Below are 18257 nucleotides of genomic sequence, written 5' to 3'. Positions count from 1 at the left end.
TGTGTGTGTGTGTTGCACTCACGGGTTGGTGCTGCTGAATACAAAGAAGGCGCTGCCCTCTGGAATAGGAGGAGTCTTTTCCTTGATGCTGAGGTCAGACAACCGCTGGGGCCGTGGCACCGACGGAACCTCCGGAAGCTTCTCCTCTTCGTCCTCACCTGGGAGCACACGCATACACACAGAGACACACAAGCACACGTACAGGATGTACTCGTCCGGAAACCACATCCACGATGAAAACGTTGTGTTGTGATGGCAGCTACTGTATGTTTAACCTGGAGCGTCCACGGAAGGGTAAGGCTCCTTGTCCTCCTCCTGATCCTCATGCAGAGGGACCTAGTCACCGTCAGGGTCAGAGGTCAGGGGTCAGACCGACACACACTGAACTGTAGCTACACGGACATCCACAGCATTCACAGGCAGTCGTTGGCAAGTAAAGCAAATGTCGCGGTGTGAAGCCGGACTGCCTGGGACGACGCCGTGAAGTCAGACGTACAGATACGAGAATGACGCGGGCCGATTTTGCGTTCTATGTTTCCATTCTCTACCTTGGCGTCTCCGTCCGGACACCCCTCTTCTCTTCTGTCTACGCTCCCGCTCCTGGAGGGAGGAGGGAGAACATGAGAGAGAGAGAGAGAGAGAGAGAGAGAGAGAGAGAGAGAGAGAGAGAGAGAGATAGAGAGAAACAGAGAGAGAGAGAAACAGAGAGAGAGAGAAACAGAAAGAGAAACAGAGAGAGAGAGAGAGAGAGAGAGAGAGAGAGAGAGAGAGAGAGAGAGAGAGAGAGAGAGAGAGAGAGAGAGAGAGAGAGAGAGAGAGAGAGAGAGAGAGATGACTTTACCTGGCGCTCTTCTTCCTCTCCTTCTCCTCCTCTTCCTCCTTCTGAGCTGTGTTCAGGCTCTCGGCATCTGCCAGGTTGTCCACGGCGATAGCCAAGAAGACATTTAGCAAGATGTCTGGTTAGTCACATGACTTAAGGAAAATGCCAGAAGGGAGCCTGACGTTGTTTCCCTCTCTCATTCCTGCAGTCTAACAAAGGGTTACAATGAACGCCACGGGGACAGCCCTGCCTCGTTGAGAGAGTTAGGGTCAGGATAGAGTTAGGGTCAGGTTAGAGTGAAGGCCAGGTTAAAATTAGGGTCAGGATAGAGTTAGGGTCAGGATAGAGTTAGGGTCAGGTTAGAGTTAGGGTCAGGTTAGAGTTAGGGTCAGGTTAGAGTTAGGGTCAGGATAGAGTGAGGGCCAGGTTAGAAGGATACAGTTTCCGCAGATGAAGAGGATGATGAAGTAGATGCAAACCACCATGCCTGAGGAGGCGGGGCCTCCGTACGCCATGATGCCGTCATACATCACGGCGTTCCAGTCTTCTCCTGTCAGGATCTGAAACCACACCACAATGTCATGACAACAGGCACACTCATCACAACAATCCCTCCGCTGCCAATCCCCCCCAACCCCCCCCCCCCCCCCCCCCCCCCCACCCGGCACAGAGAACAGGGCCTGGGGGAAGCAGGGGGGGCTGGGTAGAGGGCCTACCTGGAACACAGTGAGCAGGGCCTGGGGGAAGTTATCGAAGGTGCTCCTCTTGGTGACCGTCTCGTCAAAGTTGAACTTGCCTCCGAACAGCTGCATGCCCAGCAGGGAGAAGATGATGATGAAGAGGAAGAGGAGCAGCAGCAGGGAGGCGATGGACTTCATGGAGTTGAGCAGCGAGGCCACCAGGTTACTGAGAGATGCCCAATGGCTGGAGGAAGGAGGATAGAGAAAGAGAAAGAGAGAGAGAGAGGATCAAGACTCAACAAAGGAAACAACACAAAAGACATACACACGTGACATAGACACAGTCGTTCATACCCACAATCACAGACGCACACGCCCAGACACAAACACACACAGGACTAGACACAAACACACACACACACACCCCTAGACACAAACATGCACGTCTAGACACAAATACGGGCGCGCGCGCCTGGACACAAACACACGCACGCGCCTGGACACAAACACACACGGGCTACATACCGCGTGACCTTGAAGATGCGCAGCAGGCGCACGCAGCGGAACACGGAGATGCCGAGCGGAGACATGACCTCCAGCTCCACCAGGATGGTCTCCACGATGCCTCCGCACACCACGAAGCAGTCGAAGCGGTTGAACAGGGACACGAAGTAGGCCTGCAGACCCAGGCTGTACATCTTCACCAGCATCTCGCAGGTGAACAGGGCCAGCAGCACCTTGTTGGCCACGTCTACTCAGCAGGGGAGACAGAAGCAGGGTCTGAGGACGGCCGGCGTCCTGACTGACGTGGGTCACTTTACGAAATGAGGGACAGGATGAGGACGAGGCTTTCGCTGGTGCCCCAGCCAGAGAGGAGAGGAGGGGAGGGGAGGGGAGGGGAGCGGAGCGGAGCGGAGCTGAGCGGAGCGGAGGGGAGGGGAGGGGAGGGGAGCGGAGGGGAGCGGAGGGGAGATCGCTGTTCCTACCCTGAACCTCGGTCAGCCAATCAGGTTGGTTGTAGTGCTCGGAGGAGATGGTGAGCGTGTTCAGAAACACCAGGATGATTACCAGCCAATAGAACGTCACCGACTTCACCGCCGCACGACACTTCCTGCGGCAGAACCTGTTCCAGCGACGCCACTGCCGACTGGCAGGGAGAGAGAAAGTGATGTAAGAGTAAGCTGTTACCACCAAATCACCCTTCCGGAAGTCTACCAAAGGTTGACCAACTACTGGCCTGGCTGTAGAGCGTGATGGGCCAAACAGATATTGAACAATCAAGGACATTAGACGTGTGAGTGAGAAGTGAAAGGGTGAGGACAGGATTTGATGAAAGGATGATGATGACGGAATTAGCAATTGGCCCACGGTGAGGAATGAAGGATGTCATAATGCAGGTTGAAGGGACTGATACAATGAAAAAACTAGCAGATGAAAACAACCGAAGTCTGGACAAACACACAAATATTCACACACATACACACTGTTTCTTGCCGATAACGTAATGAATGAATGAGTGAGGCAGGTGCAAGCGGTAGACTCTGGAAGCACAAGGATGATAGTCGGCTGTAGGCCTTAGCTGGTGGTCAAGTGCATCATTCCAGTGTGAGCCAATTACATCCACTCTGACTGACAGGATATCCTGTTTAATGGACAACGGCTGTGTTCTAACAGTCTGAACTTCTATCTTGTCTCAGGGTGAGTTTTCTTCTCTCCTCTCCTCCCTTTGACCTTCTCTCTGATATTTATTTGTATTTCCTGGTTTAGGTCGTTGGGGGAGGAAGGAAAGAGGTGTAACAGACGTGGTCTTGCAAGTTCCGTCAGAGGTACGGTCCGCTCCGACCAGTAGTCAAACTCACCACATTCCCAAGCACCACCACTACCAACTACGCCAACGAAAAGCTAGCAATTCGTTGACGCGGGTGGCCTTTCACATACTTGAGGAGTGAGTTTCACCACACACCGGCTACAGAGGCAACAGATAAAAAGGTTTTGGGATGCACCCATGGAAGGGTGTGAGGTAGAGGACAAACAATAACCTTGCAATCACATTGGATGATCTGTACCCCATCATATCATGCAAACCTTTATTTTGACGATCTCTCAAATTTGATCATCGGACTTTTAATGATCTCTCAATTTGGGAAGACATTGTTAATGTTATAATGTTATACATGTGAATCCTAAATGAAATGTGATTCGATTACATTGGATTCTTTGTTAGTTTGTCAGTATCCTTGCAAAACATTTAGGCCATGTGCATGTATCTGTACTTCAAAGTAATGTTTGATGAAGCCCTGCCTTGGCCAAACAAAAGAAAACTGTAAAACAGTACTTATTAATGTGTTGAGTAGATGGCTTCTCCATCATTTATAATAATATTATACATTTTTATCAAATTCTCAATGTAAAAGTATCACTAGATTGAAGTTGTGGAGTTTTATCAGGAATGTTGCTGGCAGCAAATATTTTACTGCACGGTGTCACATAGAACAATTCAATCTTGTAAGAAGGCAACAGGATGCTATTATGTTGTACACACCTAAACACACACTCAGGTTCCATGAAGCACCACCCTGGTCTTGGCAGACAGGAACACGCAGCATAGTGGGTCGAAGGCAAGCGTAACCAGCCACATCAAAACCTCTTTAAAATAGTGTAAGTAAAATACAGGCTTATTTCTATTTGTATAGTTTTATACTGTCTACTGAATAATATGATATATTCTCCATTACATATTTGCAATAGATTTGCTTATGTTTGCACTGGACTGCACTGGTGTTCCAGGAAGTTTGTCAGAGGTGTTATATGCAGCACATTCTTTAGATTGTACTAGATTATAAAGTAAAACTGTATACCATCTTTCATGATAGCCCTTGTTACTGTAAAGATAACATGTTCTTGAACGTATTACAGTGTAGTACATATCTAGATCTTGGTCTTCTATAACATGTCTATTTGGATCTGTCCCACAATGAATGTATTACTTGTATTTCACTATAATACACCTTATTAATTCAAGTTATGAGACACAATCATCTGTAGTCTCTGTAATTTGTGCTACTCACATAGAGTAGTAAATATATAGGCTACAGTGTACAAGAGAGAGAGAGTATGATTCCTCTCTTGTTTAAGGCCAGGTACTACAGGCAAAAAAAAAACAGATTTTTGTTCAGTTTGTCAATTTGAGTATTTTTTGATATTTTGGTTCTATAACCAGTAAACTTTCATAATGTGCCACAATTATTGCCAAAAACACTTATTTTTGTGTTGTTGATTTTATACAACCTTCGCCAAGTAAACAAAACCTTAATCATGGTCTATGACCATCTTTTATTGTAATTTGTCTCAGCAAGTTAAGAAATAACTTGAAGGATTTGTATATTGTTAGAAAGCTTATTCTCTCAAGCATATGGCTAGCCAAATCATATATTACTATTTACTTTTTTTGTCATGGCAATGAGGGGGGAACACAGAGCGATAGAGAGAACCTGTTTAACACGTCTAAATGTTTAACAGTTATTTTCTCAAAATGACATCTAGCACACATGTCAAGTTAGACAACTCGACTCACAATACTAGGTAAAGCCGCACAATTTTACATACTGCTTTGTACTTGGAATATCTAGACATGTTCAGAGGGATTTTCCAATATATTTTGTCAATCTCATTTTATGTGGTATTAAATACAAGAAAGGAGGCGTAAACGTTCTATTTAGCACTTGTCAAATGCATACAATGTTCTACATTGTATGAGCGCATATTTTAATGAGAAAACATTTGCATAATTTATTGGGGGAAACACTAAAAGTCACAATACAAAAATATCTTATATGTTTGGGTATATTCATGTGGTAAAGTTTCATTCTGATAGAGGAACAGGAATTCTTTTTTCCTATTCACCTGTAGTACCTTAAAAAACAAAGTTTGTGATCTTAAACCGTTTTTACTTTTGTCAACAGAGGGGAAAATGCCAGTAACAAGGAACGTTACAATCATCGCTGCTATTTACACAGTGGTAGCATTTTACATTTACTTTCGAAACATGTCCTTGTGTGAAAACGACGTGGATGTGGATCATGCTGCCCAGTCCACCGAGGTGAACAAGCCTCTTGTGTTGCTGTGGTTCTGGCCAGGGGGCCAGGGCGACGTGAGATTCAACTTTAATGACTGCGGTACCTTCTTCAATATTTATGGTTGCGTTCTAACCGACAACCGATCCCTGTTTGACAAATCCGATGCTGTCATTTTCTACCACAAGGAGATCAGCTGGGATCTAAGCAACATGCCCCGGTCACCACGGCCACCTTTTCAGAAATGGATTTGGTTTAATCTAGAACCTCCATCACATACACAAAAAATACCCGGCTTGGAAAATCTGTTCAATCTGACGATGAGTTACCGACGAGATGCCGACATAATTGTGCGCTACGACCTGCTAGTGAAGAAATCCAACCAGGATAGTGATTTTGTGCTACCCAGAAAAGATAAAATTGTATGTTTGATTGTGAGTAATACAGGAGCCTATGACAGACAACCATATTACGAAGAGCTATCTAAACACATAAAACTACATCTCTTTGGCAAATTCTCATGGAGCCGTTTAAAGCATGAGGATTATTACTCAACCATTACTAGTTGTAAGTTTTATCTTGTGTTTGAGAATTCAGTCCACAAGGACTACATCACGGAAAACATGTACAGTCCGCTTGCAGTGGGCACTGTACCCGTGGTTTCTGGCACATCCAGACAAAACTATGAGGAATTCTTTCCCGCTGAGTCATTCATTCATGTCAACGACTACCCCGATGCACAGGCTCTAGCAAAATTTCTCATCCACTTGGACAAAAATGATGAAACGTACATGCGATTCTTTAACTGGAGGAAGTACTTGACAGTCCCACCCCAGCTCCTGACTGATGAGAAAGAGTTCATCCTTCCAGTGTGCACTGCCTGTGATCACATATCAAGAGACAATGGCTACAGTGTTGTTCAGGACTTGTACAAGTGGTACTTTGTATAGGTACCACAGCATGTCCGCGATGCCTGTGTTATCAATAGGAACATGGTTTTACTTATAGACATAATGGTAAAAGGCAAAAAATGAAGGAAATTCAAATGACCACCATAACCCTATACTGATGCACAAACAAAGTACCTTGTTTGTGCATTGGGTTAGTTAGGTTTGTGGTAGTCCTTTGGATTTTGTTTTGAAACATTTTCTTTTAAGGCTTTTCACACACCACTGATAGTGAAACAGTTTTGTATTTAATATTATCTCGGGGTGGAACTTGGTTGTTGTATTCGTGACTGTTTTAGTCATTTAGGTTACAGTCTAGATCCCTTTAGTTTATTTGTGGAATGAGAACAAAAGCCTGGATTTATCACCAAATAATCCAAAATAATGTTTGCATAAATATGTCAAAAGCAAGATCGGGATATATGAGTGTAGCTGTGCGTGAGTATTAGCAATTGGTAGCAGAGACTCCAGACTTAAATCTGGAGTTGCTGGACAGACTTTCTACTTGATGGCTGTCACATCTCATTATGTGACTTACTGTAGCCTTGCTAGTCATATGTTGATAAATAAGGGTCAAGAAGTGGTCTGATTGGTTGCTCTTGTGTATAAAGCAAATTGTGAAGTATTGTTCTGTGGATTCTTGATCTTCAGAGACGTTCTCCTCAGCTCTGGCTTGTCCTTGTACTCCTTCTCCTTCCTCCCCTCTTGCTTTCTCTGGTTGACAATAATCATGGTAGAGTTGGTAAGAGTCAACCTTCATGTTGTAACATGTTTGCATTGTAATTGATTTTAATCATTTGCAATGTTATTAAATGTATATTTCAATGTAACCTTACTTTTGACGATTCATGCTCTGATTTAACCCATAGAGTCAAATAACTGTAATTCCATTGGTATTGGCATAATTTGGTTCATGTTAATACACTGTTCAGTTTCCCATTTTCCTTTAAACCATGGGGAATTAGTTTTGGTTGTTTGGCCAATATTTTAACCCCCTACATTAGTAAGAATCTCTGATTGCACCTATGTTCTCAACCTCAGCTCACAGTGCTAATTCAGCAAGCATAAAATTTATACGTGACTATCACCAGACTAACCTGTGATACTTACAAACGGGTCAACAATGTTTGCCTCAATTTCTTCTGGGTGAGACAACCCTTCACTAAATTGCTCTCGGTTTCTTCCATTTATTTTGCCGGCTGTGAGGATTTATATTCTCTCTGACGGTTCAAGTGGATTAGTGTTTTAGAAAAGGGTTTTAAAAATTGTATTGGACTCGGTTTGATTGGATCTCTCCCATTTCTCGATAACTGCATTAATTAGTTTGTTCTCCCGGCCAATCACGCTAACAGAGCAGCCCATGTGCACCCCTGCATGCCTGCTGGGGCAGAACAGGCCGGCACACTTTGTCCCTACATTCTTTTCACAGTCTGACGTTCAATCTCAACAGACACTTCATCCACAGTTCATTAAACTAGAGGAAAAGAAAGTGGAGATTTTAAATGAGCTTGAGTAGTACTAACAACTTAGGAGGAACCTCTCAGCATTCATATACGACAGGCTGGACTGGTGACTGAGAGTCTAATCTGAATAAACAGTTATTTTTAGGTTCTGCTTCAATATGCATCGAAACCTCACTTCTGTTCTTTTGCTCATAAATCAATTGGTGAGAACTAACGACGTTTTACATTCAACAGATGTGTGCATTATGCAAAACTAAGTAGAGTGAAAACACTAGTAACTGGAGACAGAATGATGTGTGGATCTATTCTGAGTGTGTCAGGGCTGCTGTGAGGGTCTTTTCAGCAGTTATTACGTTATCGGCTTACACTCACACACACACACGCACACTCACAGCAGACTTTGTCTGACATGCAATCGTGACAAGGAAGAAGGAATGCATTACACCATGGTGGGAACCAGTAGAACTACTGACCTGAACTTAGACTTAGTAATCTTTTGACTGGGGAAATAAACAGTGATAATACGTGTTAAACCAGGTAAACACAGCATGAAGGAGATATGCAGCTGCATTCACACTGAGACTCCAGTCTCTCCAGATCTACGTTTCTGTTCGTTTCATATAACTACTAAGTATTCATACCCTCCCTTCAAGACAAGCCTAAACAATATGTACATCATTCCTTCATATTTTAAGTTTTGCGTAAGATGGCTTTTTCCCAAAGGCGGGGTTTCTACACGAGCTTATCAGTAAGGAAAGTCGACGTGTCGCCAGAGGTCCACCTATCAGTGTTTTCACCGGTCAGAGGTCGGGGGTTAAAGTTCGTCTCACCAGAAGGGTCCGCAGCAGGGGGCCTTGTCCTCCTCTCCGTTGGGGTTGTCCGTGTTCACCGACTCCGTCTCGCTGGCGGGCATGCTCGCTGGGACAGAAAGCAGGGAGACAGGACAGCTGGCATCACACAACACCAGCACGCATCAGCCAGACGGCTGGACGAAGGCAAAAGGGGCTCTGATTGGCTGTGTGCGAACAAACAGGACTGCATGGATGTCGCAGCAATCACAATGACATATTCCAGAGTTCCAGGGTCAAGGGAGAAATCATGAGACATTCATGACATGAATGTCATGAATGGAGAATCGGTCCCACATGACAGGAAGAACCCCACATTGACATGCAAATATGATTTATTATTATAACATGTATTATTTGTATAACCATATCAACATGATCATGAGATAACACAATGCCATGCTGGCCCACACCCACTTACCCGTTAGTTCTGAACATCAAACCATTGTGTGTGTGTGTGTGTGTGTTGTCTCCAGCACTGCCAATTTATCTTCTGTCTAACACACACACGCATCCATGCTGATGTGTTTCACTCTCCCTCTACTAACTCATGCAGCCATCCGTTTCATGACATACATGAAACATGATACACGAAACCCATTACATAAGGTCCGTTTGATTTGCCTCACTGTTGCCCCCTCATGGCTCTGATCCATTGCAGTGGACTACAGAGGGTGTGACAAATCAAGTGCTCCCATTGAACACCATTTACAAATAGCTATTGACCCAGGATCCCAGGTTATTGACGCTAGGCTAGACTACCTCCATACAACCCTTCTGAGCCACATAGAATCTATTGATTCTCATCACATGCTGGTAGAGCAATAGATGAGTTTGTTTCGTTCATGTTGTTTATGATGCCCATGAAAACCAGACGCAGCTATTGAGGCCTTGAGGTTTAACTGGTGACTGGGTGACAGGTGGAGGGATGTCAGGGGAAGGGATGACTGGTGACAGGATGACTGGTAGCGGCGAGACGTGAGCAGAGAAACGACAAGACTCCGAGGAACACGCAGCAAGCTGGTGAAAGTATGGCAAAGCACGGCACGAGCAACAGGGGGCCACACACGATTTACCATGGGTCTCTGTGGACTGGCTGAACCAGCCAAACTTTCCCTTCTTCTTCTCAGTAAAGTCAGCCAGTGTGACCCCTGGGCATGCAGTTCACACAATCGAACAGCAGAGGAAGCAGTGAGTCAGAATAAAACGGGAGGGTAGAGAAAACAGAGCGTTACATCAAGTTGACTACTACACGCACACACACACACACACACAGACACACACACAGACACACACACGTACTCTGCCCAGAAACAACTCCTACATTACTTCAACCCAGACATACTGTAGCTAGATAGGTAGAAGCAAGATGGCTGTATTCCAGCCCTGTCCTTTTCTGGATAGACCAACAGCACAGATCTCTTCCGTCATGTCTTGCTCAAACCTATCTGCCTTCGTCAGGTCTCTGAAGGTTTTGGGATTGTTTCTGGACTTGACGGGGACATCAGCTCCAAGGGGGAAGGAGAGCAGCGTTCGACAGGAAAGACGGAGAGATCAGGAGGAGAGGAGTGGAGAAGTAGAGAACATGGACACAGTAGTAGAGAGGTACAGTAGAAACTACAGCAGTACAGATAATAAGAAAGACACAACGAGGAAAGGAGAACTGTTATTAGCAGTCGGTAGCCAAGACAAAGAGAGCTGGAAGGAAGCCGGAGAGTCTGTTGTCCAGCAAACTAGGGCAAAGGGTTAGCACATTCTCCTAGCCAAGACAGCTAGCAACAGGACACTTCTAAAGCTGTCTGCAGGAAGCTCGCGGCAGAGCTACAACATAAAGCTAGAGAAGCTAAAGGATACAATACATGAACAGATACATACATTGAATAGAAGGTTCACAGCACAATATATAGACAGGTAGAGCTAGTGACTCTAGAAGCTGATGAATGGAGTCTTTTTTTTAATTATTACTCTAGAAACATTCCGCTGTACCAGTCAAGATGTCATACAGTAGCAGGGTCGAAATGCATCCTAATGGGCTCCACAGTCCTGCATTACCGCCTAACCACACTTCAAAACAGGTTGCAGTAGGTAACGGCCCAACTCCACCTGTCTTTCATGCTTGACCTCACACCTTGTGGGCCAGGGGTGTCCCAGCGGATAGATCAAACAGCCCCCATGTCATGCTAACTTTCACTGTTGGACACGGGCGTGCTGACTGTTTGGTGAGGTACCATCCATGGTAAGAGGGTGTTTATGAGTTAAGGCTGTATTTATGAGCAGTCTGTTCTCTGCCCTGGCCAGAGTGGTTCAGAGAGCTGGGCCACTAGGCACTGAGGATCACTCTGTAAACACCAATCCAGAAGCACAATGACCCCCCCCCACACACACACACACAGTGGGCAGACTACATGTCTACATGACTAGCCGGTTTAGCATGTGTGTGCAGGTGTTGGACTGTCTGTCTGTCTGTCTGTCAGTTTTTCTGTCTGTGTTTCTGTCTGTCTGTCTGTCTGTCTGTCTGTCTGTCTGTCTGTCTGTCTGTCTGTCTGTCTGCAAGCCTGTCTTTCTGCCTGCCTGCCAAGCAATCAGTGCTGGTCTAGTCTCGCCATGCGTCATACAAACATGCTTACATAAAGAGGATTTGGATTAGAGACCCTTTCCTCCATGTAAGTCTTATCATCCACAGCTTCATCCCGTTCTGCTAAGACAACAGGGTGATTGTGTGTGTGTGTGGTAGTGTGTGTGTGTGTGTGACTCACTGTTGCGTTTGCCCTCCTCGTCACCCTCCTCATCGTTCTCAGGGTCAATGTCCTCGGCCTGGGTGATCCAATCCAGGTAGCCCTTCAGGTCCTCCTCCAGCTGCTGCTTCTCTCGCAGCTTCTGGAAGTCTCCGCGAGCCTTGGCCTTCTCTCGCTCCTTGGAGAACTCTCTGGACACACACACAGATGGAGAGCCATAAGCCACTGTATGAGTTAGTGAGTGTGGATTTGAGTGATTGTAAGTAAACAAGATAAGTGCTTAAGACAGGATAGCGTGCATGACTTTATACATGTGAGTGTGTGTGTTAGTCTTACCCACTCAAAACTCCCAGAACTAGGTTGAGAACAAAGAATGACCCAAAGATGACCAGACTGACAAAGTAGACCCAGGGAAGCTCAAACCCCATAGCATCATTCATCTGGAGAACAGAGCAGGGCGGCGGGGAGGGGAAGAGAGGAGAGCAGAGATGTCATTACATAACCATGACTATCTGGGTGCACATCCTAGGCTTGCATATTGCTAAGAACAAATAAGATTCGAGTCCACATGACTAATGTGAAAAACTAAGGAAGCGGACTATTTGCAGGCTGTCTTCCAGCTCTCCGGTCCTTGTCTTTCATGTTAGTGGAGTGGTTCCATCCCTCCTAGCACTGTCACCTACCCCACTTACAAGGCCTCATTATCATACCATCGCCATGGTGACCAACCAACCGAAAGGGATGGAGGACCGTTAGGAAGAGAGAAAAAGACAGTTGGCTTGACAGAGCGAGACAAGACAGAGAGTGGGAGAAAGATGTAGATGTGTGTGAGATGAAGGGAAGGAGTGCCAAGATGAGTGTGGAGGGAGAGAGAGACTGGATGCTTTTGAACAGGACAAGGGGAGAGAAGAAGAGTAAAAAGAAAGGGAGCAAAGATGAGGGCGAGAGAGTGGGAACAGGAAGGAGAGAGAGAGAGAGAGAGAGACAGAGACAGAGAGAGAGAGAGACAGAGAGAGAGAGAGACAGAGAGAGAGAGAGAGAGAGAGAGAGAGAGAGAGAGAGAGAGAGAGAGAGAGAGAGAGAGAGAGAGAGAGAAAGAGACAGAGACATAGAGAGACTGAGACAGAGAGAGAGAGAGAGAGAGAGAGAGAGAGACAGAGAGAGAGAGAGAGAGAGAGAGAGAGAGAGAGAGAGAGAGAGAGAGAGAGAGAGAGAGAGGAAAGGGGGGGGGGGGTGAAGGGGGAGGTGTTACCCAGTAGAGCACATCCGTCCAGCCCTCCATGGTGATACACTGGAACACCGTCAGCATGGCGAACAGGAAGTTGTCAAAGTTGGTGATGCCGCCATTGGGGCCGTGCCAGCCGTCCCGGCACAATGTGGCGTTCCCCAGGCACTGACGCCCATGACCCGACACTGCACACGGAGTAGGCTCCTCGTCTGCCAAGGTCCCTGGAGGAGGGAGGGTGGGGGGGGGGGTGGAGGACGAGACAAGATGGAGGGAGGATAGAGAGAATGAGCCGAAGCAAACAAGCTGATTCGTTCAAGAGAGGGCAATTAACAATAAGGGCCCAATGTGTTCGCTCGCGATGAATGGCCTTGCATCATGTGTGCGCGCAGTACACATCGCAGTGCCACTCCGCTGCAGGGTGGCCTGTTGTTTGCGACATGTAGGGCCTCACGTGGCCTCATCACTCTCTCTCTTTCTCTCTTTCTCACACACACACACTCCGTTCCATTCATGTACATTCATAATCAGATCTACATTCATAAAGGCATCCGGTGATTAGACGTATCCCCATCTCCATCCTCCACTCCTTCCCTCCTCCTCCACCCCTCCCCCCTTCCTCCACCTCCTCTCTCTCCTCCCTCCACCTCTCCTCCCTCCCTCCATCCCCTCCACCCCTCCAGGGTTGATATTTCCCGAGTTGATCCAGTCATTCGAACCTAGCCTGGCTCGATGACACCGTGGTGCCAGTGTGGGATGGGGTGTATAAGTGCCCCTCTCAGCCCTGGCCACCTGGGTCAACACACACACACACACAAACGTACACATACACATATACAAACACGTACACACACACGTATACACACACAAATGTACACATACACATCTACAAACACGTACACACACACAAATGTACACATACACAAATACAAACACGTACACACACGTACACGCACACAAATGTACACATACACATCTACAAACACGTACACACACACAAATGTACACATACACAAATACAAACACGTACACACACACACATAAACACACGTATACACACACACACTAATGTACAAACACAAGCACACACAAACTAGCGAGCGCAAAGGAATAAACCATGTCAGATTACTGTTAACATGTTCAGAAAGTCACATCTGTTCCAGATCTATCTATATGTTAATCCCCCTGATGTATATAAGCGGATTCATACTTCCGTAGTGTGTTTACAGTAACCCTGTAGGCAGGTCAGATTTGTTTAAGCAATGTAAATGTTGTCCCTGGATTAAAGCAACAGTCTGTTCAATTGAACACTACCATTAGCCATTGTAGGGGTCTAATCTGTGCCCACCAAGTACTGATTGTTAGCTATGAGCTGTTAAAAAATCAAATCAAAATTTTTTGCATGGCCCTTTTTACAAGCAGTGTCACAGAACTGGCCCCCAGCCAACCTTAACCCTCAAGGAAGACAAGGAGAACCTCCCAGGAAAACTCAAGCTTTAGCCATCAGCGCCTAGCTATTAGCTTTAGCCACGGGATCTTAGCCGTTAGCGCTTCGATTTTGGCAGTTTGCCGGTTCTCACCTGAGCCCACCAAGTAGCAGGTGGCGTGCATCTTGCCGATAAAGAGCTCCAGGCCGATGATGGCGTAGATGATGATGACGAAGAGGACGAGCAGAGCGATGTGGAGCAGTGGGACCATGGCCTTGATGATGGAGTTCAACACCACCTGTAAACCTGACGGAGAAAACACACACACACACCTTGGGGTCAGTACAAATAGTTCAAATAAACCGCTGAATGAACATTCGAAAGTCATCCTCGGATTCCAATCAGTGTGGGTGCATTTCTATTGACTCACTGGGCACTCCTGAGACAAGGCGAAGGGGGCGGAGCACACGGAAGGCTCTGAGAGCCTTAACGTCAAACCCCCCTGGCTTTCCCCCAGACTGGCCTCCCGGGTCATTCTCTTTGGTTATCACCTCCAGAACCACGCTGAACAACCTGGGGAGATCAAGACAAAACAGACAGATGACAGATTTATGGACATGACCTGGTCATGTGTGTCTAATGTTCGTGCTGTGTTATGTGTATGTGCAGGTCTGTGTCTTTGTGTGTGTGTGTGTGTGTGTGTGTGTGTGTGCGTGCAGTGATCTGTACATCTGTGTGTGTCTGTCTGTCAAGGTGATAGTGATCTACCTTCATCTAGTGTGTTTGCTTTAGAGTTTCACCCTTTCCAGTAGTTTACACAGGAGCCCCACTGGGACAAGTGGGCAGGGGAGACACTTTGTGACGTGTGTGTGTGTGTGTGCGCGTGTGTGTATATGTGCGTGTGTGTCTAAAACTATATATTTACATGTAGTATATTCGCGTATGAGACTACTTTTAGTTTTCAAATTCTCACTATACTGTGTGTATGAGAGTGTATGTGTGTGTGTGTGTGTGTGTGTGTGTGTGTGTGTGTGTGTGTGTGTGTGCCTACGTGATTTCCCCAGACAAAGCATCTCTTGATCTCTTTGACAGACTGACAGGAAGGATTTCTGCAGTCTAATTCAGGGGTTGGAGTGTGTGTATGAGAACATCACTGTGATTGCACACGACTGTGTGTGTGTGTGTTTCAACCCCTTGGGTTCCCTTGTCATGTAGTGACAGCTTGAAACAGATGATCCGCAGTGATCAAACAGGAAGCAATATTAAAAAAGTGAGAATACACCCCTCGACGAGCGTTGCAGCATTCTTGTCAATGTGTGTGCACACACACGCTCACCCTACGATGACGATGACAAAGTCGAGCATGTTCCAGCCGTTCCGTACGTAGGAGTTCTGGTGCATGACCAGGCCATAGGCTATGATCTTCAGGAAGGTCTCAATCGTGAAGATGATCAGGAAGGCATATTCTACCGTTTCCTGCAGAGAGAGAGATAGAGGGAGCGAGGGATTGAGGGAGCGAGGGAGGAAGAGAGAGAGCGTCCGTGAGCATCAACCCTCCAGATGCAGCGTCAGACGGGGGTCAGACGGGGGTCAGACGGGGGTCAGACGGGGGTCAGACCAGAACCACTCTGGTCTGCTGCACGTTAAACAGTGTGTGAGGGAAAGAGACAGAGAGAGAAAAGAGAGAGAGAGAGAGAGAGAGAGAGAGAGGAGAGAGAGAGAGAGAGAGAGAGAGAGAGAGAGAGAGAGAGAGAGAGAGAGAGAGACATATGTGTATGTCTGTGTGTGTGTGTGTGTGGTAACAATAGCCATCATGAAGCAGGATCCGCAGCACATTCATCCAGCAGTGACTATACCATCTCTGTACGCCTTGGTGAATGAAGAAGAGAAAATACAGCTCAGAGGCATCACACTGCATGTCTCTTTGTCTCTCTCAGTCACTCACTCCTTTACTCAACCAATCACACACCAACAAAGAAACGCCACGCTCAGTCATAAAAGGAACACATCTTGTCCCTGTGCCTAGATCTCTAGATCTTCCTATCTTCTTGAACTTCATCACGGTATCACCTGGGCGCATCAATCGATCCCCGGGTTCAGCAGCACCTCTGCTTGTTCACAGCTGTTGTGTCTGGCCTGCTGACATGACAAGCAGCAGGGTTGAGGTCACCCTCTCCAGAGTCAACACACACACACCCGTCTGTGTGACACTTGCATAATCTGAACATCTGAACGTTGCCGTGGTAACACCATGTGTTTCTGGTCTTTAATTCAGTACTTTGCTGGATCTGGCACTGAAAACACCCTTCCCCCCACCTACACACACACATTTATATACACACACACACACACACTGGTGATCCAGAGGAGGGTTTTAAGGTCCATTAAGCTGCACACTCTGGTTTCTGTGTTGATTTAGCAGAGGGAGGATGTAATACTGAACTTCACATCTCAGGGATGAATGCCAAACAGACAGCCAGCAGGCCAGATAGATAGAGAGCCAGACAGCCACACAGGTGGACAGCCAACCAGGCAACCAGCAGCCAACAAGGGAAGCAGGAATCATGTTTCAAACAATTAGCTGGTTCTTTCAGGGACGTTTCAAATGGTAGAAGACAGGGCACATGCAATGAATAAATACAGTTTGAAATCTATGTTTGTTTCTGATCCTCTAAAAGCTTTGAGGTTAAGTTAAGTACATCTAGGACAACTGGATAGCACACACACGAATACACACAGATGTTTACACACTCACTCACACACATGCACACACACAGTAAACTAGCAAGGCCATTGTCTCGTCGGTTATATGCCTCTATGACGTCAGCAGGTTCAATGTGTGTGTGAATCAGCTCTGGATCACCGTGATAACAGCCGCCAAAACACACACACACACTTTACCTCAAACACACTGCAACACACACACACACTCTACCAGGGTGAATGCCCAGTGTTTACCCCGGCCTGTAATGGCCTTTCTCTGTCTTTCTGTCCACAGATGACAAAGCAGCCAGCCTGCTCATAGGCTTGTCTGAATGGAGCACTTAGCTCAGCTATGACGTTGTCACACACCAAGGTGTGTGTGTGTGTGCTGCGGCTGCGTGTGCATTTGAGGGCGTAACTACCCCCCCACCCCCCCCCCCCCCCCCCCCCCCCCCCCCCCCATTTCCTCCCCCGCCACCCGTCCTTTGCCCCCACCAGCCACCTGCTCTTTCTCTGTGTCTCTCTCTTTCTTTCTTTTTTTCTTTCTCTCTCTTTCTTTCTTTATCTCTCTCTCTCGTTCTCTTCTGCATCTGGAGGCGGAGGAGACCAGCTGAAGGGTTAATCAGAGTTTGGGTCTGGAGAGGATAGATTAGGCCTGAACAATCACCAGTCAGACCAGAGGGAACAGGGGAGGGTTAACAGGTGACCGGTGAGGGGGAGGGGGAAGGGGAGGGGGAGGGGGAGAACAGCAGCAGCAGGCTAGGTGTCTGGGTCTGTAGCTGAACCTGTGTTCAGGTTCAGACTCCTTTGGTGCTGCAGAGCAGTGGGCTGCAGAGGTCATGTCTGGAGCCTTATCATCAAATCACTCAGGATAATAGACAAGGTAGTAGGATTGGAGAGGAGAAGGTGGTGGCTTCACCACAGTACTGCAGCATTCAGGCTGAAGGCCTATCAAGGGGCATCAGCAGGAGGGACACCAGGCCAGGGATAGAGAGATGGAGAGATGGAGAGGACAACAGGAACAACAACCACATGCTAATGTCCAATGTATTTACAATAATGACTTTAATGGCCGGGCAAGAAAAATCAACAATTTGAATAAGAGACCCATTTACCCACCATCATTTGATGCATTGTGCGTGTGTGTGTGTGTGTGTAAGTAACAGGGAGAGAGTCATTGTTTTTCTGCATGTAGCCTGAAGTAGAGGCGACTGTCCATTATGAGTCTAAGTTTGGGGAGCTTTAAAGAGGTCAGCTCTTGTTTGTGAAGCTACTCAATTAGCTTCTCTTTGCCTTATTCCCCTCTTTCTCTCTCTCTCTCCACTACGCTAACTAG

At 46.7% G+C, this 18257-nt stretch overlaps 2 protein-coding genes across 2 annotated transcripts in view; one reads left to right on the top strand and one right to left on the bottom strand.

The window, feature by feature from the left end:
* Positions 1 to 18257, bottom strand: part of cacna1db (calcium channel, voltage-dependent, L type, alpha 1D subunit, b) — a 54226-nt gene that overhangs the window by 21405 nt on the left and 14564 nt on the right. Inside the window, exons 4-19 of the mRNA XM_047040496.1 lie at positions 15555 to 15694; positions 14649 to 14791; positions 14372 to 14524; positions 12819 to 13015; positions 11903 to 12006; positions 11588 to 11757; positions 8814 to 8901; positions 8457 to 8483; positions 2487 to 2647; positions 2026 to 2251; positions 1537 to 1744; positions 1260 to 1380; positions 842 to 956; positions 549 to 600; positions 276 to 336; positions 23 to 158 (exon numbers count right to left, since the gene is read on the bottom strand). Of these exons, the coding sequence (XP_046896452.1) occupies positions 23 to 158; positions 276 to 336; positions 549 to 600; positions 842 to 956; positions 1260 to 1380; positions 1537 to 1744; positions 2026 to 2251; positions 2487 to 2647; positions 8457 to 8483; positions 8814 to 8901; positions 11588 to 11757; positions 11903 to 12006; positions 12819 to 13015; positions 14372 to 14524; positions 14649 to 14791; positions 15555 to 15694 (2102 nt within the window). The remainder of the gene's footprint in view (positions 1 to 22; positions 159 to 275; positions 337 to 548; positions 601 to 841; positions 957 to 1259; positions 1381 to 1536; positions 1745 to 2025; positions 2252 to 2486; positions 2648 to 8456; positions 8484 to 8813; positions 8902 to 11587; positions 11758 to 11902; positions 12007 to 12818; positions 13016 to 14371; positions 14525 to 14648; positions 14792 to 15554; positions 15695 to 18257) is intronic.
* Positions 3980 to 7136, top strand: LOC124480855 (4-galactosyl-N-acetylglucosaminide 3-alpha-L-fucosyltransferase 9-like). Its single transcript, XM_047040500.1, has 2 exons — positions 3980 to 4158; positions 5463 to 7136. The coding sequence occupies exon 2, from the start codon at positions 5471 to 5473 to the stop codon at positions 6521 to 6523; it is 1053 nt and encodes a 350-aa protein (XP_046896456.1). The 5' UTR covers positions 3980 to 4158; positions 5463 to 5470; the 3' UTR covers positions 6524 to 7136.

This window comes from Hypomesus transpacificus, chromosome 18 (genome assembly GCF_021917145.1).
Source record: "Hypomesus transpacificus isolate Combined female chromosome 18, fHypTra1, whole genome shotgun sequence".
In the NCBI taxonomy this organism is placed as follows: Eukaryota; Metazoa; Chordata; class Actinopteri; order Osmeriformes; family Osmeridae; genus Hypomesus; species Hypomesus transpacificus.
The sequence above is the reverse complement of the archived record's forward strand: the minus strand, read 5'-3'. Positions and strand labels throughout refer to the sequence as shown.

Coding starts and splice junctions, on each gene's coding strand:
- LOC124480855 (XM_047040500.1), top strand. CDS start 5,471: ATGCCAGTAACAAGGAACGTTACAATCATCGCTGCTATTTACACAGTG.